This window comes from Octopus bimaculoides, chromosome 8, assembly GCF_046866305.1.
Source record: "Octopus bimaculoides isolate indiv1 chromosome 8, ASM4686630v1, whole genome shotgun sequence".
NCBI classification, from domain to species: Eukaryota; Metazoa; Mollusca; class Cephalopoda; order Octopoda; family Octopodidae; genus Octopus; species Octopus bimaculoides.
Genome location: NC_142935.1, coordinates 83,499,740 through 83,523,918, shown reverse-complemented (window position 1 = coordinate 83,523,918; position 24,179 = coordinate 83,499,740). Strand labels below are relative to the sequence as shown.

General features: G+C 37.6%; 1 protein-coding gene across 5 annotated transcripts in view; it reads left to right on the top strand.

Annotated features, from left to right (window-relative positions):
• The window catches only part of LOC106873410 (ceramide kinase-like protein), a 193,409-nt gene that overhangs the window by 113,887 nt on the left and 55,343 nt on the right, over positions 1-24,179 (top strand). For all 5 annotated transcript variants that reach the window (XM_014920765.3, XM_089356719.1, XM_089356717.1 and 2 more), the window contains exon 3: positions 6,902-7,201. In XM_014920765.3, coding sequence (XP_014776251.1) covers positions 6,902-7,201 — 300 coding nt within the window. The remainder of the gene's footprint in view (positions 1-6,901; positions 7,202-24,179) is intronic.

The following is a 24,179-nucleotide window of genomic DNA, read 5'->3' as shown; positions in this document are numbered from 1 at the left end:
GATGTAATAGACTATCTGCTCCCCAAAATTTCAGGCTTTGTGCCTGTAATAGAAAGGATTATTATTATTATTGCAGTTCCAAGCAATGATGATTTTTGTAGGTGTTCAGTCTTTAAATTTGCACCTCTCTTTTTGAGCCATGCTGGTAGTTGGATGCTGATACTCCCAAGTGTGCCAATTACTATTGGTGTAACATCCACTCTCTTCATTTTCCACAACCTGTTTTTTTCCCTCTTCAAATCATTGTAGTTCTTCACTCTTTCTTCTTCTTTCTCTTTACTCTTGTTGTCAATGAGACATGCTATGTTGATTATCATGCAAGTGTTTTCCCTTTTTGTTCACCACAACACTGTCAGGCTTCTGATGTCTAATCTGATGGTTACACTGAATCAGTGCATCCTACAGCATTTTGTTGTCTTCATTCTCAGCAACTCCTTCTGGGATTTGGTCATGCCATGCTTTTGCTCTTTGTAATTTTCACAGTGCTTCCAATAGATCATTCTTGCCACATTGTCATATCTTTTGTATTTGCGTTGTGCTAATTTCAGGGATTCACTGACAGTGTACCATATTGCTTCATCCCTCTCAACACACATTCTATATTTGTTACTCTCAGCTGTGTTGCCAATTCTGCACTTCACATAGTTTGTCATTAGTCCTTGTTCTTATGCCATGCATATAAATGCCTTTGTCTCTACCTTCAGGTCACTCTTTTTCATCCATAACCACTGGTCTTCTGTATCTGTCTTAGCATTCCTATCTCTTGCAAATTGACTGTATTTTTTTCCTTCTTTCCATGCTACTTCTTTTGGGGGGTTCTTTTCCTCTTCAGGTTTTCCTGTCTTTACATAATTATCAATTTTAATAATGCTAGACATCTTCATGTTTCAGCAATGGTTCTAGGGCATCTTTTACAGACTGCCCTTAGTTCTTTCCTCTGCTTCACACAATCCTGGCAAATGATCAAATCTCTCCCACCTTTTCTTCTGGACAGGTATAACCTAACAGTGTCACTCTTGGGATGGAATGCTCCATGCACTGTCAATATTTTCTGGTGTTCACATCCTTGCTCATCAGTTCTTTCTTTTGCCAGTTTATAATTTCAGTTCCATACCAAAGTGTTTCTATTGCCCATGTGTTTACTTCTTGGTTTTTATTCCATCCAGTCAATTTTGAGTGCAATATCAATCTTAGTCTTTGGAAATATTCTTTCTTCAGCTGTTCTTTCATTTCCTTCACCATGATTTTATGGAACTCTAGTATTCCAGAGTATTTATGGCCTTCCTTTTCAATTTGTTTCATCACTTCTCTCTTTGATAATTCTATCCCTGCCAGGGACTGTACCTGGCCTCTTTACAGGGTCATTATATCACACTTCTTGAGTCCAAATTCCATTTTAATATCAGTACTAAAACAATGGACTTATACCTCATCTTGTCATACAGTTTCAAATCATTCATGAAGAAGAGGTTGATTCTTTGAGCTTTTCTCTTTAACTGATATCCTAGGTTCACTTTTCTCAGCACCAAGGTGAAAGGGATCATGCAAAGAACAAAAGGCATTGGAAATAAGCTATCTCATTGAAAAATTTCTCTCCTGATGCCCAGGATGCCCAAGCTTTGACTGTATGATGTCAACTCAGCTTTCCAACCCACCATACTTCTCTTCAGAAAACATATTACATTCCTTGCAATTCCAAACAAATTTAAGCATTCAATGATTCATGAATGGGGAATCATATCGTAAGCGTTGTGGTAGTCAATCCAGGCCATTCCCCAAAATTTGTCCCCCTTTGCTGACAATCTTACATTATCATTTTATCTATCAATAGTTGGTTTTTAGTATACGTGCATCTCCTCCAACATCCTCTTTGTTCCATTGGTAAAATGTCATTATCAAGAAATTTGTACATATCTTCTGCAATCACTCCTGACAATAACTTCCACATTAATGACAGGCAAGAAATTGACCTGTAATTGTGAGCACCATTTCCATTTGATAATCCTTCAGGCACAACACTGGTTGTCCTTTGGTCAACCACCCTGGGATTTCTTCTTCTCCATCAATCAATTCATTAAACTGCTCTGAAATCAATTTATGGCACCTACTGAACTTCTTTATCCAAAATCTCTGTACACAGTTAGGACCTGCTGCTTTCCAGCTGCTCATCTTTTTGCTCATATTTCTGATACTATCTTTGGTAAAGAGGATAGCTTCTTACTGGGGATAAAAAGCTATTTGCTTCAGGCTGCAGAGCCATTCAGTATTGTGTTGTTTTTGTTTACTCCATATCTTACTCCAAAACTGTCGACTTCCATCAACATCAGAAATTAATCTTTTGCATTCTATATCATCATTAATTTCTTCATAAAATCTTTTTTGGTCGATTCTAAACAATCAGCTTTGCTGGTATTGTTTAATCCATTGTTCAAACCTGGTTAGCTATGCTTTCTTGGCAAGTATGCACTGCTTTAGTTCTTCAATTACAACATTCAGTCCTTTCATATCAACACCATACTTCTTCAATTTTTCAAATTTGCAATAATTCTTCAATTCTCCTTTTCTTTTACTGTCAAGTATTGACATTCCACTGTTCAGGGAACTTATCTCTTCAGATAGTCTTCTTTTTCACCAAGGTTGTTCATTTCCTTTTCTTTCCATCAATGTTCTGTCATTATTATTATTATTATTATTATTGTTCAGTAGTTTTATTTTTATAACGTGCTTTCACTTCACTACCGAGCGCAGCTCTGTGCGCCTTGGGTATGTGCTGTGGATTGCTGTGGTGCTCTTATGTTTACTGTATTGAAAGTGTTTTGCGTAGAATGTGTGCAGTACCCAGTAGTGCAATTTTCTGTATGTTATATATATTTGTAAGTCCTGGTGTTTTTGTTATGTATTTGTCTGAATATTTTTTTATTATACCTAAGACACCTACTATGATAGGAATTGTTTCTGTTTTTAGATTCCACATTCGAGTTACCTCTATTTCCAGGTCTTTGTATTTTGAAAGTTTTTCCATTTCTTTTAGAGAAACGTTGTCATCTGCTGGTATTGATACATCAATTATTATTATTATTATTATTATTATTATTATTATTATTATTACTATTATTATTAAAAATAATAATATTATTATTGCCAGGGTCGCAAGCTGGCAGAAATCTGTCAGAATAATTGCTTTGTTCTGTTTCTTCTAGCTCTTTATCTTCTGAGTTTAAGTCTTACTTTATTTTATCAACTACCAAAGGGACTGTACCAGTCAAGTACAGAAGCCAATGGTAATGACTATTGCCATTCACTCAAATTGCTGGCTTTATATCAGGTGGCTAGAAGGGCAGCTGGGAGACATCTATGTTAAGCTAAGGGAGAAGCAGAAAGGAAGAAGTTCGTCAATGTTCCGTGGTGTGAGGAAAAATGGATTGAAGTATTTTGGATTATAAGACAGTGTGTCAGAGAAAATCATGATGGAGGAGAGAAGTGCATTCACACTGATAATAGTTCCCTTGCAATTAGTGATTTTGCAAAGAAAGAGGCTTGAAAGTGCCACTAAGAAAGGCTGCCAAATGTAGAGAGTGTATGGGAAAAGGAGAGTGCCTAATGTGACCTCAACAGAGGATCCAGCTATCTGAATAGACAGTAGCTTGGTTGTTGGCACTCCGTTGCTTACGACATCGAGGGTTCCAGTTGATCCGATCAATGGAACAGCCTGCTCGTGAAATTAACGTGCATGTAGCTGAGCACTCCACAGACACGTGTACCCTTAACTTAGTTCTCAGGGATATTCAGCGTGACACAGAGTGTGACAAGGCTGGCCCTTTGAAATACAGGTACAACAGAAACAGGAAGATAAAGTGAGAGAAAGTTGTGGTGAAAGAATACAGCAGAGTTCGCCACCATCCCCTGCCGAAGCCTTGTGGAACTTTAGGTGTTTTCACTCAATAAACACTCAAAACGCCTAGTCTGGGAATCGAAACCATGATCCTATGACCACAAGTCCGCTGCCCTAACCACTGGGCCATTGCGCCTCCACAGTAGCTTGGTAGATAAAGCAATTAAAGTTATGGAGACAGGAAAAGCTTGTGATTCATCAAGAATCACTGCTGAGATGCTTAAAATATCTGGTGGAGTAGGATGTGGCCTAGTCACCTATATAGTTAATCAGGCTGTCCTGTGAGAGACATATTCAATGACTGGTGTAGCAACATTATAGTTAATTGCTACAAAGATAAAGGTGGCACCTTAGACAGAAATAATTACACAGGTATAAACTTGACCTCATGGAATTTCAACTAAGAACATAAAGACAGATATGCTCAGCCAGTTATGGTCAAGCAACTGGCTAGCAAATCTGTGGTATTGAGCAGAATATTTGCTGTAACCCATTTTTATACCAAGACAAAACATGTACGTAGCAGTACTTCCATTCAGTTAAGATCAAAAGCCATGAGAGTCACTGCCTAATCATCATCATCATCATCATCATCATTTAGTATCTGTTTTCATGTTGGTATGGGTTAGACAGTTTGACTGGATCTGGAAAGTTGGAGAGCAGCACTAAGCTCCAGTTACCTGCTTTGGCATCGTTACTACACCTGGATGCCTTTCCTAATACCAACTACTTTACTAGGAGCCTTTTGTCTATTTTTACATTCTGATTTGAAATTCTGCCAAGTACCAGCTGAGCACTGGAGTCGATGTAATCAACTTTCACCCAGCCCTCAAACTTACTGACCTTGTGCCAAAATTTGAAACCATTATTATTTTGGCAGAATTGTTAGCAGGGATCTTTTTTAAAACGGGGGCCACATTTTTCATTAACGAAACACTTTGAAACTTGGAACACTGGTAGAATGTGTCATATAAAACATCTTTTTCTCTTAGTCTTCTTAAAAAAAAAAGAAATCCATAAATTATTCCATGTTAAAGTTGTCGTATTTCTGTAATTTCAACCAATCACTGACGTCCATTCAGCCGATATACATTAAGTGCCGACTACATAAACAAACGATTCTGAAACAATTAATCCTAACCCTAAACCTAACTCTAACCCTAACCCTAACCCTAGGGTTAGGGTTAGGGTTAGGGTTAAAGCAAATTTAAAATGAAAAAAGCAAATAAAACGAAGGTATGGAGATTAAATACGCTTTACATCGCTTAATCATCCAAAGGAGTAAATGTAAACAACTGAATACTTGTCAGTGATTGGTTGAAATTATCGAAATAAGACAATTTTTTACATGAAATAAATTCGAATACAAAAATATTTTTCTGTTCTATAACACAAAATAGATAAGTATACGAAGTTTGAAAGTCTTTCGGTACCAAAAACACTACGTAAAACATTAATGAAAAATGTGGCCCCCGTTTTAAAAAAGATCCGTTAGCAGCTGCACAACTTGCTTGCTTAATGGCATTCCATTTGCTTTTACATTCAGAGTTTTAATTCCATCAAAACTGACTTTGCTTTTCCTTCTTTTGTGAGTGATAAAAAAAAATGTCAGCCAAGTACTGGGGGTCAATATAATCCACTAGCCCCCTCCCCCAAATTACAGGTGGTGTGCTTATAGTAAAAAGGATTATTATTATGATTGAGTGAGAGAGCAGTGTATGCCATCGAAGTGACACTGGGGGACAAATATATGAAGCCCAATATTCCTATCATGACTACCTGTCTGATAAGGGTACACCAGGAACAATGCATCACAACCATATATGCACGAAATAGTTATCTCATATCAAGATAAACAGTGCATGGCCTTGCAGGTGTGGCCCAATTAGAATTTTCTTCAGGTCAAGTAACCCATCCCACTCTAAAAGGTCCCTGAATAAGGTTTGTTTAGAGATGATGAATGAAACATTCATGTTTCCAGAGGTGAATTATTCAAACCCAAAGAATTCCTCTCAACACATGGCTATAATCCTTCCCCACTACTTTTGCTCATGATCAGTGATGCACATATCATCAGCCACTAAGGGACATGCTCAACTGGTTAAGGTCAAGCAACTGACCTTATATATCTGTGATATTGAGCAGAATATTTGCTGTAGCCAATCTTTTATACCAAGACAACATATACATGATATCTTTTCCAATCAGTTAAAATCAAAAGCCATGCAAGCCACTGCCTGGTATTATTATTATTATTATTATTATTATTATTATTATTATTATCATTATTATTATTATTATCATCATTATCATCATCATCATCATCATCATCATCACCATTATTATTATTATTATTATTATTATTATTATTATTATTATTATTATTATTATTATTATTATTTCCAGAAATGCTAGAAGACGTAAATCTATGACAAGAATACTTGAGTAGTTAGTTTTATTGTTAGTTGATGTAGTGGACTTAATTCATTAATACATCTGTATTTCTCTTGATTGCAAGTTCAAACCTTGTACAACCAAAGTAATGAAAGTAGTAACCAGTTGAAGTGATTTATTCTAACCTCTTACCTCCAATGGTATTAGCCTTGTGCCTAAGTAAAGTATCAATATTCAGTTAGATATTACCAAATGTTTTTTAAGCCTCTACCACTAGTTGTTGTTGCTGTTGCTGTTACTTAATCTCAGCCCATCTCTAATCAGAAAACCTGTGATCCAGAACATTCTAGCCATGACTATTCTGTTTTCTTATAAGAGACAGCATTATCTGACATAATCTTCCTTTTAAAGACAATAGAATGTAATCTGACTCCTGTTTCTAGAAGATTACATGACCACAGAAAGTAAGGGCCAATTATAAATAGCTATACTCTCCTTGACTTGGTTTTCTACTAACTTACCTTTCTGCTGTTACTTCACCAATTATGTTATATTAATTACCAATGTATGATAATTAGCTCTGTTAAAAACTCTCTGTATTAATTTTATTTTCAGATGGCTCCAGTCGTCAAAAGTCCACTTTCTTCAATGCAATGCTTAAACGAACCAAATTATCGAGTCTAGATTCTCTGTCTAATGACGGTTGTGTTGAATTTAAAAATATGTACGGTGCTCGTATTATACACCGACGGTCAAAAGACCTGGCTGAAGGACAAGGTCTCTGTATAGGCATTTCTATTCTTACTTACGAAGAACAATCCGGAAATAAACTATTGGAGAAGAGCTTTGTATTTTCCAATCCCTGCAAAGAACTATGTAAGAAATGGGTGGAAGAAATAGAAAACATTCTTGCTGGTAGGTTTTGCTATTTACTTCTTTGAATATTATTGATATATACATGTATACTGTCTATGTATATGCCTATATATATATATATATATATATATATATATATATATATATATATATATATATATATATATATATATATATTTATAAGATAATTATATAGCTGGTCATAGAGCAACCAATGGTTTCGCATTCATAAAGTTACAACCACTGGAGTCTGATGAGTTGTGTATAAGGCTAAGCATTTTATGGGTATGAAACCATTGGTCACTCTATGACCAGCCATATAGTTACCATTCTGTAAATACATTATTGCTCTAATATTTAGGCTTTTTCTGATATATGATCCACTGATGTTATATATATATACATACATACACACACACACACACACACACACACACACACACACACACACACACACACACACACACACATATATATATATATTTACACATATACATACATACATACATACATACATATATATATATACTAGCAGAAGTGCCCGGCATTGCTCGGGGCTTAATTGTTTTAAAGTACTGTTGATGATTCTACTCAATTATCATTATTGAGGGAAAGATTGCTATAAGTTGAAAACCAACCAATCAATTTGCAACTGGACAGAAAGCCTTGCCTAGAGCATTGCAGCACTCTGAGAAGTGGGTAACAATAGAATGTGAGGTGGCCCTGAAAAAGCTGTTTTATTGTTTTCACAATTGTAACAATGTCTTAGCAATGCAGATGACTTAAGACACGCACGTACTGTATCAGCTCTATTCCCCTTGGGAATAACTGGCAGTGTTTGCCTGAAGTCCCCTGAAAGAAGAAGTGTTATGCCTCCCATGGGAACTGTAGAGTCTTTGATGTCTCTCAGAGATCTATGTAGCGCCTCAAGAGCACCTCTGTGGGCCATTGTACATTCATCCCAAACGATAAGCTTGCATCGTCTGAACACTTCTGCCTGATCTGAGCTGTTACTGATGTTGCAAATTGGTGTGTCCGTCTTCGCTAAGTCAAGCGGAAGGTTGAAAGTGGAGTGAGCTGTCCTGCTGCCTGGCAACAAAGTAGCCGCAACTCCAGATGATGCCACAGCTAAGGCAATGCCTTGTGTTCGCCTAATCTCAGCCAATATTAATTTTGTGACAAAAGTTTTGCCAGTTCCTGCAGGAGCGTCGAGGAAGAAAATCCCCCCAGCTTTGTCCAGGACAGAATTAATAACGGAGCTGTAAGCGAACTTCTGTTCTGGAAGAAGCTTTGGCTCATTGTTCGCTATGTACTGGGCAAGTTCGTCAACATTATACATGTCTCACGCAGCAGATCGGAAGACAGTGTGTTTGGGCGTTCCCGGTTTGTTGAAGGTAGTCCATACACTGGCAACGCACTCCCGCCCATATTGAGAACAGTATCTTCGATTTCAAGCAGCGCTCTGTTGTAAATGAGGTCACTGTACTCGACGTCGATTGATGGATTTAGCAAGTGAACCTGATGCAGGAAATCTTCAGACATGTAATTTTTGTAGGTCAGCCATAAAGAGGCGGGATCACCCAAGTCGCACCATAGGAGTAGAATAGCGAAAAGCGATCTTAGTCTTTTAGGGGATTTTAACAGAACGCCCTCCGCCATAGTGGCGGCCCATTGTGAATCGTCCTCCAAAAGTCCGCGCCTGAAGCATGCTTCGCGGAAAGTGTCACATAATTCACTGTCAACAGTTCTTATGTCTTGAAAGCTTTGTGGGCCGACAACGTCATGAAGGAGAAGGTGAAGGTGAAAACACTCATGCTGGTGGGGAGGCACAGTGTACACTCTTCTAGACAACTGTTAAACTTGACACCGAGATGTCCTTGAACATCCTGACCTGACTTCCTACGCACCCAAGTGTTCTTTGACCACGCATAGTAGGACGGAACCTGAGGGTATAAAAGTGTTTTGGCAAATGTGTCAATTTGGCAAAGTCTAAAAGAACCAGTCAAAGTTGTTTCTTTTCGATTGGCCGCCAATTGAGCAGCAGTCTGTTCAGTAAAATAAGTCCGCTGGCCGTTTTCCAAATGAACCGCGAGTTGTATGATGGCGGGGTTCCTTTGGTGAAGCGGAAACCCGAATATCCGCCAAAAAGCTTCACCACTGCTGATATATCGACCTGCCAAGTACTGCGACACCTCGTCCATGCTATTGTCCTTTTGAAGGCCGAACATGGCAGCGTCCGAACCCTTGTTAACATAAGTACTGAATGACAGAACTCCACATTTATATGAACGTTGAAAATTGTCATCAGTAATGGACAGTATGGGGCCACCCATCTATTATCAACTTGATGACCCCGTAAGGTTATAGTGAATCCCCCATTCTCAGACCGCCTTCGTCTGTACAGTGGATATCCATCACCAGCGGTCTGGGTCTCGTCCACGAAACTCTTTGGGTATCGTTTAGTGCACACATGGTCTTTGTGGCATGAGGAGAATTTTTGAAAACCGGGACCGTACGGACCATGCACCATGTGTGCCTTGACAATGTCGTACAGCTGTCGATCAACAGTGGGGTTTGGGATTTCTGCTTTGATGATTTCATCTATAAGTGTAGGGTCTATTTTGGTGACTAACCAAACCAAAATGTGTGAGTGTGGCAACCCTCTCTTCTGCCACTCAACAGTATACATGTGACACTTAACAGGGCCAAACACCTGCCCTTTTTTGATGAAATCAATTAGCCTAGTCAGCTTCTGCTTGAAAATCCTGGCAATAAGATCATGCCGATGGCAGTACTGCTGGTGTGGGAGAAGTTCCCGTGTTACCTCAACCCACTTGGGGTTACATGTAAACGTGATGAATAAATCAGGGCGTCCATAGTGCCGAACGAAAGTCATAGCGTCTTGTGTTCGCTCGTGCATGTATCGTGGCCCCCCTGTATATGTTGAGGGGAGAATGCACATTTTGCCGATGTTTCTTGGGTCAGCGTCATTATTGATGCCATCACGCAAATGGATGTAGGAATCTGATCGCAGCTTCTTCTAAGTGATAGATATGTGCATGTATCTGTGTATTTGTATGTAAGTGTATAGGTGCCATTTCATGTGCGGAATAAAAGGTGAAAGTTGTTATAGAAAGAGGAAATGACATTGTGTTACAGGGGAAAATATTTATTTGACACTCTTTTTCTTTCGTTTCTCTGTTAGGGTTTAGTTCCCGCCAATTAGAATGAGGTCATTGGTAAGCATAGGTACATATATATGTGTGTATTTACGTATGATTGGCAGTGTGTCTGTTTATTTGACTCTCACTCCCCTTCGTTTCTTTGTCTTTTTTCTTGGATCGTTGGTAAACGTTCATAAGAGAAAGTAGCAATTGAAACGATGTGTAAGAGGAATAGAAATAGTTAATTTTAGAGGGGCAAAGTAATTCTGTATGTAGTTTTAGTATCTGTCATCACAGTATCGAAATGTGATTGTTTCAGTTTTGATAGCTTTCCTTTTCTCCTTCCTTTCTTTTTGTATTTGTTGTTGGATTTTTCGTAAAGCTTCAGAAGAGAAAGTAGGAGTTGAAAGGATTTGTATTAGAAAGAGGAAATTAGATTTTATTAGGGAGAAAATGTTTACCTCCGTAGTTTTACGGATTTTATTCATTATTAGGAAATTTTTGGAGTAAAGAAATGATGCAGTGACCTAACAAATTGTATTTAGAATATTAATTGCGATTGTTTAATCGAAAAAATTTTGAATTGTGTAAATGTATTAATTTTAAACATACACACACACAGAGTAGATTTGCCTTACGGTTATCTCTCTTACACTGCAAAATTACATTTTTTGAGTTAGTGTTGTTATTTGAACTAAAATTTATATTGTTATTACCATTATGATGCGTTTTCATGTCCTAATTAATAGAGTCAGAATTATTGTTAATAAGGTTAATATAGGTAATTTTTTCTTTATAGACTGCTTTAAGTAAGGCAGAGTTATAAAATTAGGCTTTATCTGAAAAAGCTAATATATTTTAAATTAGTTGAGGGTTTATGGTATATGAGTTAAGGGTAATATCCAAAAAGTTGGCTTTAGTTATATCACCATCGAAAATAATGTTTAAGCCCATGTTTTGGAAAAATTTGACCAACTTACTTTTAACCCTTTGTAATTTTTGGTCAGAAACATTTTGAAGGTAGAGTAGACAATCATCATGATATAAACCTCCATTGATGTTTGGGAATTGGTCAGTCATCTCATAAAGGATACATATACTGACCAAATCAGCCAATTGTGCTGAGTCGGAACTTCCCATCGTGATATCAAAACTGTAAGGCATATCTTTACAGACCCATAGCTTATTTTCAAATTTAATGATTGATTTTCTGGCAGCTAACACCACATTAATTTCATCCCAGGTAAGACCTGCTTTGTTGTGTGCAAACCAGAGTGCTTGGTTGAGTATAATTGGGTTAATAGTGGAATAGTAACTAGAAATGTTGAACTGGATAAACTTAGTGCACTTCTTGTTATTAATAGAAACAAACCAGTCGACCACTTGGAATGAATTAAACCATAAATAAAGCTTTAATTTTTCAACTAAAGAAGGACCAATATCAGAACTAGAAGGACAAATAGGTCGTAAGGTTGAGTTATTACAAAAATTTGGTTTGTGGTCTTTTAAAATAAAACAGCGTTGTTTGGGATCAAGAGGTTCAGTCTTTATCAGTAAATCATTGGCAAAAATATAGATAAAGCAATTAAGAATATGAAGACAGGGAAAGCCTCCATCCCATCAGAAATCACTGCAGAGATGCTCAAAATATCTGGCAGTGTCGGCTATAGCCTAGTCAACCGTATTGTTAACCAGGTGATACATGAAGGAGTCATACCCAATGACTGCTGTAGCAGCACCATATTCAACTGCTACAAAGGTAAAGGTGATGCTTTAGATACAAATAATTACAGAGGTATCAAGTTGTTGGATCAGGTAATGAAGGTCACGGAGAGGGTCATAGCCCAACTAATTAGGGAGAGAGTCAGTTTAGATGAGATGCAGTTTGGGTTCGTGCCAGGGAAAAGCACCACTGATGCTATATTTCTGGTAAGACACCTGCAGGAGAAATACCTAGCCAAAGATAAACCTCTGTACCTGGCTTTCATTGACATGGAGAAAGCTTTTGACAGGGTCCCCTGATCCCTTATCTGGTGGTCAATGAGGAAACTAGGGATAGAAGAATGGTTAGTGAGAGCTGTGCAAGCCATGTACAGAGACGCTGTCAGTAAGGTGAGGGTTGGCAACAAGTACAGTGAAGAATTACAGGTAGAGGTAGGGGTCCACCAAGGTTCAGTCCTCAGCCCCCTCCTATTTATCATAGTCCTCCAGGCAATAACAGAGGAATTCAAGACAGGATGCCCCTGGGAGCTCCTCTATGCTGATGACCTTGTTCTAATTGCTGAGTTACTATCAGAACTAGAGGAGAAGTTTCAGATGTGGAAGCAAGGATTAGAATCGAAGGGCCTTAGAGTCAACCTAGCTAAAACTAAAGTCCTAATAAGTGGAAAGGCAGACAACCCACAAACCGCTTCAGGTAGATGGCCCTTCTCGATCTGTAGAAAAGGTGTAGGTAGAAACTCTATAAGATGTACCCAGTGTAAGCTATGGACACATAAGAGGTGCAGCAATATCAAAGGAAGGCTAACTAGCAAGATAGTTTTTGTATGTGGCAGATGCTCAGGAGCAATAAACACTGAAAATGTGCAGAGAACAACTTCTGCCACATTCCAGGGAGAAAAACTAGAAGTAGTTGATAGCTTCCATTACCTAGGTGACCAAGTTAGTAGCGGGGGTGGGTGCTCTGAAAGTGTAGCTGCTAGAATAAGAATAGCCTGGGCAAAGTTCAGAGCTCCTACCTCTGCTGGTGACAAAGGGCCTCTCGCTCAGAGTAAAAGGCAGACTGTATGATGCTTGTGTAAAAACAGCCATGCTACATGGCAGTGAAACATGGGCCATGACTGCTGAGGACATGCATAAGCTTGTAAAGAATGAAGCCAGTATGCTCCGCTGGATGTGTAATGTCAGTGTGCATACTAGACAGAGTATAAGTGCCTTGAGAGAAAAGTTGAACCTAAGAAGCATCAGATGTAGTGTGCAAGAAAGACGACTGCGCTGGTATGGTCATGTGGTACGAATGAATGAGGATAGCTTTGTGAAAAAGTGTCACACTCAAGCGGTGGAGGGAAACTGTGGAAGCAGTAGACCCAGTAAGACCTGGGATGAGGTGGTGAAGCACGACCTTTGAACATTAGGCCTCACCAAGGCAATGACTAGTGTCCAAGACCTTTGGAAATATGCTGTGCTTGAGAAGACCCTGCAGGCCAAGTGAGACCATAACCTGTTGGCCTATGCCAGTGGTGTAACCAGCCCACTTAGTCGTTGCTTTTTTTTATCGGACAAGTCAAATTGGAATCAAATTCGATGACAGCACCGCAGGACTGGCATCCGTGCCAGTGGAGTGCTAAGAGCATCATCCGAGCGTTACCGTTGCCAGGGCCGCTGTGTGGCCCCTGTGCTGGTGGCATGTAAAAAGCACCATTTGAGCATGATTGTTACCAGCATCACCTTATTGGCACTTGTGCTGGTGGTATGTGGAAAACAACATTCAAGTGAGGGCATTGCCAGTGCCTCTGGACTGGCTCCTGTGCAGGTGACATGTAAAAACACCATTTGAGCGTGGCCGTTGCCAGTATTGCCTGACTGGCCCTCGTGTCGGTGGCATGTAAAAGTACCCACTACACTCTCAGAGTGGTTGGCATAAGGAAGGGCATCCAGCTGTAGAAACTTTGTCAGGTCAGATTGGAGCCTGGTGTAGCCATCTGGCTCACTAGTCCCCAGTTAAACCATCCAACCCATGCCAGCATTGAAAGCGGACAATTCAGAGCCAACAATTCAGCACTGACAATTCAGTGCTTGATAATTCAGCGCATAGACAATTCAATGCAGGGCATCTTATTGAATTTAAGTAATAATATTCTACTCTTTTCCACTGACAAACTTTCAAGAGTGTCGATTGGGGTAATAAAATATAAGAGAAAGGACAAATGGAAGTGGGACAGGGCAAAAAAGGAGTAATGGAAGAGGAACAGTAACAGTAGGGAATAATGAGAGAGACACAATATTGGCAGATTGTAATAGAAGAGGAAGTGCAGTGGTAGGGAGTTATGGGAGAGACACAATATTGGCAGATTGTAATAGAAGAGGAAGTGCAGTGGTAGGGAGTAATGGGAGAGACACAATATTGGCAGTTAGTAACAGAAGAAGGAAAGTAGTTGTGGATCAGTCTGCACTTTGTCCTGTGTCTTTGCTGGTCTTCTTCCATTGACTCCATTAGCTCCATTCAATTTGGCTACTTGGCACTTCTTTATACAGCTACCATCTTCAATTATATTCTATCCATGCTACTTTCATCAAGGATTCTGACCTATTTATTGGCTATAGAGACTGGGATGTTTAGAATTAATTAGCATTGTATGATAGTGTCCGACACTTTGTCACAATATAAAACCACTGATTGTCTAGCTGGTACACTGGAACCCTGTCAACTTACCAATAGTTTCTAGAATCATAGGAGAGGAAAATTAACAAATTATGATTATTCATGCCTTCTTTGAGTATATTTGCAAATTAAGTGAAGTGTAATCAGATCTTTATTTCTAATTAGATATGAAAATTAGTTTCAGACTTCAGTTAGCTAGTGTCATATCACAGCAAATATTGTGATATTGTTTAAATAATGAAGTAATATATATGTGCATATAAATATAATAGTCATGGAGAGGGATGCAATAGCGAGGAAGAAGGAGGCGCACAAAGCTTTATGTAACAATAGGACTGAGCAAACGAAAGCCAGGTATAATAACATGAAGCATCGTGCAAAGAGGGTGGTTGCGAGATCTATGAGGAAGGAGGCTGAGGAGAAGTTGAGCAGACTGGATGAGAACCTAGATAGAGTGTTTAGGCTTATTAAATCAATGAAAAATGATGGAAGAGATGAAGGAGGAAGAAGCATGAGGGGGAGTGATGGAATGTTGAATTTTAGTGAGAAGGACAGGGGAAGAGTTTGGAAGGAGCATATGGAGGGAATTATGAATGAGGAAAATGAATGAGATCAGAGGATGGAAGTTGCTGTGGTGAAGGGGCCAGTGGAGAGCATTAGTTGGGAAGAAGTAGTGGAGGCAATGAAGGAAATGAAAAGAGGAAAGGCAGCTGGTCCATCAGAAGTAAGTGTGGAAATGATAACTGCAAGTAGAGGGATAGGGATTGTTAGGATGATGGAGCTCTGACAAGGCATGCTGGATGGAAGAGGAATGCCAGGTGATTGGGTACTGTGGTGGTACCAATCTTCAAAAGGAAGGGGAATGTGATGAGTTGTGGGGCGTATAGAGGAGTGAAGTTATTGGATCATGCAATGAAGATAGTGGAAAGGGTCTTGGAGAGGAGAATTCGGAAAGGGGTGGATGTGGATGAAACGCAATTTGGTTTTATGCCAGGAAGGGGGACAGTAGATGCAGCGTTCATTGTAAGGAGATTGCAGGAGGAATACCGAGATAAGGGGAAGGAGTTGTACATATACTTCATTGATCTGGAGAAGGCATTTGATAGGGTTCCAAGGAAGGTAATTGAGTGGGCATTGAGGAAGAGCAGTGTACTAGAGGTAACAGTGAGAGCAGTGATGAGTTTGTATGAGGGGGGGGGGGGTAAAGACAAGAGTGAAAATTGGATCAGAGCTGTTGGAGGAGTTTGTGGTGAAACTTTGGTGTGCATCAGGGATCTGTGTCGTTTCCATTGTTGTTTGCAATAGTGGTTGATGTGGTGACAGAGAGTGCAAGAGAGGGATTGATTATGAAGATACTCTATGCAGATGACCTTGTTCTGATAAGTGAGACGATGGAGGGATTGGGGGCGAAGTTTTGGAAATGTAAGGAGGTGTTTGAAGGTGATGGTGAGTTGGGTGGAAGGAGAAGTGTTAGTGAGTAAGGTGGATCCATGTGGTGCATGTGGGAGGAGGGTAATGGCAAATGTGGTGTTGTGTACGAGATGTGAGAAATGGATTAATGGTAGGTGTACGAAAATGAAGAAGGTGACCCCCCAAGACTGGTGAGAGAGTTCGTTTGTGGGAGATGTGAAAAAGGAGTTGGAGGGCTGGTGGAACCAGTGGAAACACTATGTGACGAGGTGGAAACAGTGAGAGGGTTTTGTTATTTGGGAGATAGGGTGGATGTAAGTGGTGGGTGTGAAGCAGCTGTGACAGCAAGAGTGAGACTTGGCTGGGTGAAGATCAGGGAATGAGGAGCGTTGTTATATGGGAAAAGGTTGTCATTAAAGATGAAAGGAAGGGTCTATAAGAATTGTGTGAGAGCTGCCAATGCTGAATGGGAGTGAGACATGGTGTTTGAGGAAGAGAGAGACAGCAATTTTGAGAAGGGCTGAGAGAGCAAGGGCAAGAGAAATGTGTGGGGTAAAGCTGTTTGATAAGAGAAGGAATGAGTATTTGATAGGATTGCTGGGGCTGGAAGAATTAGTGGAATAGTTGGCAAGGGCGAATGAAATGAGGTGGTATGGGCATGTGTTCAGGAGGGATGAGGTGCATGATCTGAAGAGGGTGCTAGGAGTTTGATGTAAATGGACAGTGAAAGCAAGGTAGAGCGAGGAAAACGTGGAGGGGACAGGTGGAAGAAGATATTGGGAGGGTTGGCTTCAGAAAGGAGGACACCCAAAACCGGGCAAGATGGCGAGATGGTGTCAGGGCAGTTGCTATGGCATTGAGGTAGATCTGGCCACCCCCATCAACAGGGATAAAACCCGGATTCAAAATGATGGATGATGATGATGATGGAGAATGAAGACTGAGGAAAACATAGGAAGAAGTGGTAAATGCTGATCATTTAAGAATGGAGGACATTAGAGGAAAGAAAGAAGATGACAAGGGACCATAACAATTAGCAAGACATTCTACCAGAGAAGACCCATGAAATCCATGAAAGCATTTAAAAAAATGATTCATTACTTACTACTGATAAAATATTGGTTTCAAGTTTTGGTACAAAGCCAGCAATTTTAGAGAAGGGGCAAGTCAATTACATTGCCCCTGGTGTTCAGCTGGTACTTATTTTATCGACCCCCAGAAAGATGAAAAGCAAAGTCAACCTTGGTGGAATTTGAACTCGGAACATAAGATGGACAAAATACCGCTAAGTATTTTGATTGGCATGCTAATGATGCTGCAAGCTCACAACTTTTAACTACTGATAAAATATTACTAATACTTTACTATTGGTTAAATTTACTTTGAGGCTTCCCAAGTCTAGATTTTGCTTCCATGTTTGGAACTTCTGGTTATATGATCTAGGTTATAAGTACACAGGAGTTCCTATTAACTGCTCAGCTTAAACACAAGTGTTATGATCTGTAAGCCTATAATAAACATAATAGAGCTGAAGACAGCTCTGATAGACTCTAAATTCAAGCTTAGTTCATTGTGTAAAAAAATATGTTGACAGTCATGTGAATAATATATCAGTTGTAAATGTAAATATCATTGATTTTTCTAACTTGAGGTTGTTATGCCTGTAAACTTGAGTTGTATTAAAATGATATAATGTCTCTTGAATCCTACTCAGACTTGTTATAATTTTGAGTAATTATGTCAGTATATAAAGTATATTTCTAATTGTATTCTGTAACAATTATATTTTAGAGACAAAAGATCATTAAATTTTATCTATGACTAATGACCTAGTCATTGATATATATAATTGTAACAAAGCACAGCTCCCCATATCACTGTTATACTCTCATACATATCAAATATCCTATTAATTGGCCTTCACTTACCACCACTACCATCATCATCATTTTACCTCCATTTTCTTTTGCTTTCATGGATTTCATGGGTCTTCTCCATTGCAATGTCCTGCTAATAGTAGTAGTTCCTTGTCATCTTTCTTTTCTCTAATGTCCTCCATTCTTAAATGATCAACGTTCACCACTTCTTCCCATGTCTTCCTCAGTCTTCTTTCTCCAAGACTATTATATATATATGCACATATATATCACTTCATTATTTAAACAATATCACAATATTTGCTGTGATATGACACTAGCTAACTGAAGTCTGAAACTAATTTTCATATCTAATTAGAAATAAGGAACTGATTATACTTCACTTAATTTGCAAATACACTCAAAGAAGGCATGAATAATCATAATTTGTTAATTTTCCTCTCCTATGATTCAAGAAAGTACCAGCTAGACAATCAATGGTTTTACATTGCGACAAAGTGTAGCTTAATATCATACAATGTTAATTATTTCTAAATATCTCAGTCTCTATAGCCAATAAATAGGTCAGAGTTCTTGATGAAAGTAGAATGGATAGAATATAATTGAAGATGGTAGCTACATAAAAAAAGTGCCAAGTATCCAAAATGAATGGAGCCTATGGAAGAAAACCAGCAAAGATATAGGACAAAGTGCAGACTGATCCATAACTACTTTCTCTCTTTGTTAATTAATTCTTAACATCCCAGTCTTCGTAGCCAATAAGTAGACAAGAATCTCTGATGAAAATAACATGGAGAGAATATTACTGAAGATTCTATGAAATTGTTCATGGGGATGTGGCTCGGGGAGAAATTACTTCCATTCAATTGATTTGTTCTAGAAATAATCACTGCATGAGTTTAACCCTTTAGCATTTAAACCAGCCAGATCTTGCCTCTCGCAGGTACCCTACAATGTCATTTTAAAAATAAAGAATCACATCATTAAAGTTTCAAAGCTATGAGATAAAGCATGGTTAATTCCACACAGTGTGAATAAATAAACATTACACTTGACAGGGTAATCTGAATGTTAAAGGGTTAAACTAAAATATTCACAAATGACCTAAGTAACCATTAAGTTGAAGGCCGCCACTCCCGTCCCACTAAGAAGAAGAAAGATCTTGCTGCTTTATACCTATGTAGTATTACTTGATATTACTTGCATTGATAAAACTATATCCCTACATTACTCGTCATATGATGTAACACTCTTGCATATTTCTATATAAGTTCACAACAGAGGGTTTACATTTTCCAATGTGTATTATGACTGGGGTTATAGTTCACCACCATTAGCCAAGAGGCTTACTATAAAACTCTTTCACATCAAACTGGTAGTCATCCTAAACTGTCCTGCTCATGTGCAGGCATGAAAAGTACATGTAATGCTTTATAACAACAACATTGACATAACATTGATAATACAGAATAGGCAGGTAGATATCATGTGGAAATATTGACTGGATACATTTATGAATTAATAATAAAATATTTTAAATAATATATTATGCCAACTGTAAAAGATCAATTGTTTCAGTGTTTGTGGCTTCCAAATTCCCTTTGTGATTCTACAGCTTCAACATGGTGATGATGTACAATTCATTAAGTTGTGGTGATGTGATTAGCAAAATCTTGTTATGTTGGTGGTATGGAAGGTGTTGTAAATTGAATATAGTAGCAGTAGAAGTGGTGGTAGTAGTAGTAGTAATGGTGGCAGTGGTGGTGGAACTGCTGCTGCTGCTGCTGCTGGTAGCTGGAAAAACTTGATGCTGATCTGTTAGAACCATTCCATTACCACATGGGTCACATGATTAAATGGTAGCTTTACATGAGATGGAGAAGTTGGTGATGCTGGTCCATTGACAACATTATTATGATTAACTGATGTTTTGGTTGGAGGAGAATATTTAGAAATTATTTGCTCCAATAGCCTCAATGAGCTTTGTGTTTAATCCAGATTGTGTTTTCTGTCAGCATGAATCAGATAATTTGTCTCCACAGAGAATTTTATTATATTGTGTTCTTGTAAGCATTTGTCAAACCTAGTATTAAAAAGGGACCATAATCACTCCTAATTGACTGCCAAGTGATTCCTCAGCTGGAGATAGCTTACAGACATCAAATATACTGAAATGGTTGAAAAAGAACCTATAGTAAATACTCCAAACGTTACAATTGATGCAAAGTAAGCTTTTACACACCACTTTTTGGTGTACCATTAAATTTGGGGATGTTGTTTATGAATAGTGTGTGTGTGTGTGTGTGTGTGTGTGTGTGCGTGTGTGTGTGTATTCACACATACACATACATAAATTTTGGGGGAGGAGGCCAGTCGACTAGATCGACCTCAGTATGCAACTGGTACTTAATTTATCGACCCTGAAAAGATGAAAAGCAAAGTTAACCTCGGTGGAATTTGAACTTAGACAGATGAAATACTGCTAAGCATTTCTTCTGGTGTGCTAATGTTTCTGCTAGCTCGCTGCCTTTGGTACTTATTTTATTGACTGCAAAAGTCAACCTAGAACATAAAGAATCAGAAATTCCATAGCATTTTGTCCAATGGATTAATGATTCTGCCAGCTGATCACTGCCTTTCTTAATTTAATAATAATAATTTCCTTAAACACACTAATAATTCTTTCTAATATCGGTGCAAGGCCAGCAATTTTGAGGGAAGAGGAAAGTCAGAAACATCGATCCCCAGAAATGAACTGGTTCTTATTTTACTGACCTTAATAGAATGAAAGGCAAAGGTAATCTTGGTGGTATTTGAACTCAGAATATAAAGCCAGAAGAAATGCCACTGAGCATTTTGTCCTGCATGCTAACATTACTACCAATTCATTGCCTTTCTTCTTAATATGATAATGATAGTATATGGAGGAGACATTTCTTTTAATACAGTAATAATAATTGTTACTCATTATAAATTCATTGTGCATACATATTTATCATAGGATGAAAAAGTAATTTACACAGTATAAGAGTTTCATATATATGTTGACACCTAAAAAACTGAGGAAACATTAGATAAAGTGTGTAATTATCTTGCAATCAAATCAGTTTAAACAGTCCTTTAATTGAATGAATTCTAGTCCACTGCTCAAAACGACTGTCATTAGAATACCAAAGTTAGAGAAGTTGGAAAATAGACATTTCCTTATGCACCCACGGGAACATAAAAGGATTTTAATCCCAGAGGTGTATGAGTCAATTACGATTGATACATTCCCAGCATTTTATACATATCCCCAGTCTAAATATAATCTTTCCCTAAAGCAGTGATTCAATGCACCTAGCAGTGCAAGGGATGCCTTTAAATCTGATTTTAGCACATGTTACAAAATCTGACAAGTTCTACAGTATTGCTAAGATAAAGACACCAAACTCAAGTGCTTGTTCCCTTTTTTTTATCATTTGTTCTACAGCTATATGTATATCATAAATTGTTGAGAAGTTGTTTCCAATAAAGTTTGGGAATAAATAGTCTGTTTAATTTATTAAAGATTAGACCATTCTTTACAGTCAGTTCACAAGAATGTCTAGCAAATTATTGTTCTGAATGAGTTAGTCTTGACCAATCTTTTCCAGCAATATGATACTTTAACTTAAAGTGTACTTATGTTAAAATTATTTTTAATGCCTTCAAATTTTTGAGCATTAGCAAAAGAAAATTCATTATTACCTGTGTCAGAATGTAATGTCATTTGTAAAGAACACTTTAACAAACTAATTTGAGTTGTACTTTTGTCATACTAAGGACATCAACATGACTGATGGTTTGCCCTAAGCATGTAAATAATTTCGAAATCATTTTGTGATAATGGGATGACCCACTTAACAATCTGATGAGAAGCTTGTCTGACAACATCAAGATTTTATGAAAAGAAAAAAAAGAAAAAGTGTGCTGCAGTGACAGCATCTCCAGTGTGAAAATTTTCTCTTATTGAATATATCCTTATCTTTCAGCCCACTATGTCACCACATAAGATTCCCATTCAATATTGCTATCATGTGTTTGACACATATATTTTATGGACTTTCCATTTTGAGACATTATTTCTCCAGCTACAAATTCAGAAGCACAGGCTGTAAGAGTTGTTCCATATTGAATAGACAATTTTACCAAAACTGAGTATTGTGTAAGAAGTTTTTTGTCTATTTAAGGAGCTACGCTTGTGTTTCCTCATGAAAAGACATTCTCTTTCTGCTGCAAGAAGAAACTAAACTTTGCCTGCAAATTTTGGTATAAACTGGCGACTATAACTTATCAAACCCAAATATTTTCTTTACCTTTCACTTTGGAAACACCTGTCCATTGGATCTTGTCTATGAGACTGTATGATCAGTGGATCCCATCTTTCAAAATATTCACACAAAATATGGATGATATATAATTAATTAAATAATTTGGATTAATCAATATACAAGCTCCTTTCAGTCTGATAATAACTGTAATTTATTGATTCTTCAATTACTGCTAATTATGCTGTTAATTTGATCATCCCTCCAGATGATGATAAAATTTTGAAGAATGGAGTTGTTATTTTCAAGACCCATCTGAAGTTTATTTTCTAAGTAAAGTCTATTGCAAACACTCGCTCACAAACTTTTTCAGTATGCACTCTTTAAGACAACTGAAGGAAAATAAAACCTAACCTAACATTAACTCTACATATTAGTGGACATTGTTTGGAGATGAAAAGTTATATAAGAAAAAGCTTGAATCTTGTCATTGATATCTACTCTGTAATTTATTCACAATTTTTAATTTACACCTTACTTTCACTCCCCTATAATTGGTAATGTATCATTGTCATCATACATGTATGAAATATGAATTTCATTACTTCAAAGCTGAGGTTCATTTTCAAATTCCTTTTCTTGTGTATACTGGGCACACTGAACAGATATTGTTTTTAATTGTAACTGATAATGAAATTTTAACCATTTCAGCTTTTTTTATTGGCAGTAAATAATACTTTAAAACATAGCAGCATAACATATCTTTCAGAATGTCAGCACTGGTTAATCTAGAGTTATAAAGGCTATTAACCACTGCAAAGGAGAAGTGCTGTTTGTCATATCTCTGAAGTTATCCTTAAGCTGTGGTGCCAGCAATCTCAAGTTTTGACCTATCATAATAAGTTAAATGTCTTTCAGTAGGTTTGCTAATAAATGGTAACTTTATTATTAGCAAAACCAGAGTGATGGAACATGCTCCACCAGTTTCCAATTGCATTTGAAGTGCACATCCATTCACTTTAGAAGGAAGTCAATGTATTTTATTATATGTTGCATAATTAATATTCAAAGTCACTTCCTCACCATTAGAGTGTTTAGAACTCATACCTTTAATAGTAATGTCACCAACAGATTTGGAAAGAAGGCTTACATCCACAAGATTTACTGAAACAGTCCAATTTACCACAATGCAAGCATTTTTTACCCATATGTAGGACAGGACCTACAAGAATGGGATGACCAACAATTCTTGCAACTTGTTCAATTACTTGTTGGCAATAGTCCCTGATGGTCATGTAAAATACGTCTGTATAAGAACTTAACTGCAGGATTATTGATCCAATAGCCCTTGTTGGTAAAGTAAAATATATATGAGAACATGACTATTATTATTGATCCAAGAACATATACTCATCTTGACAGCACCATTACAATAACGTCTGAGATGGATGTTTTAAGTGACGTTTTTAGACAATCATAACACTTTATTTATATCTGAGTACAATTAATTCCAGTAAAATATGTCAATTCTATAGTCTCTACTTTTAGGTCATCATTGATTGCAAAGAGTTTATGTATAGAATGTGCTTTGAATCATAAAAATTTACTCATTAGCTCGTTCTTTAGGTCCAAAAATAAACCTGTCTGAGATGATAAATCATCCTTTAGATTTATTTTTTCAGCTATGCACTGTAGATCTTTAAATGAACAGACAAGAATTAGTGCAGGATATAGAACATCATTGATGCCACATGATGCAAGGAATTTTGGCTTAACCACTTCAAGTTTAGTATCATCTATAGAATTGCCTAAATTTTTAATTTAATACAACAAATTATCAAGATGAAACAATTTAACTAATGTAAATCATTATATTGCATAAATTAATGTTGATTG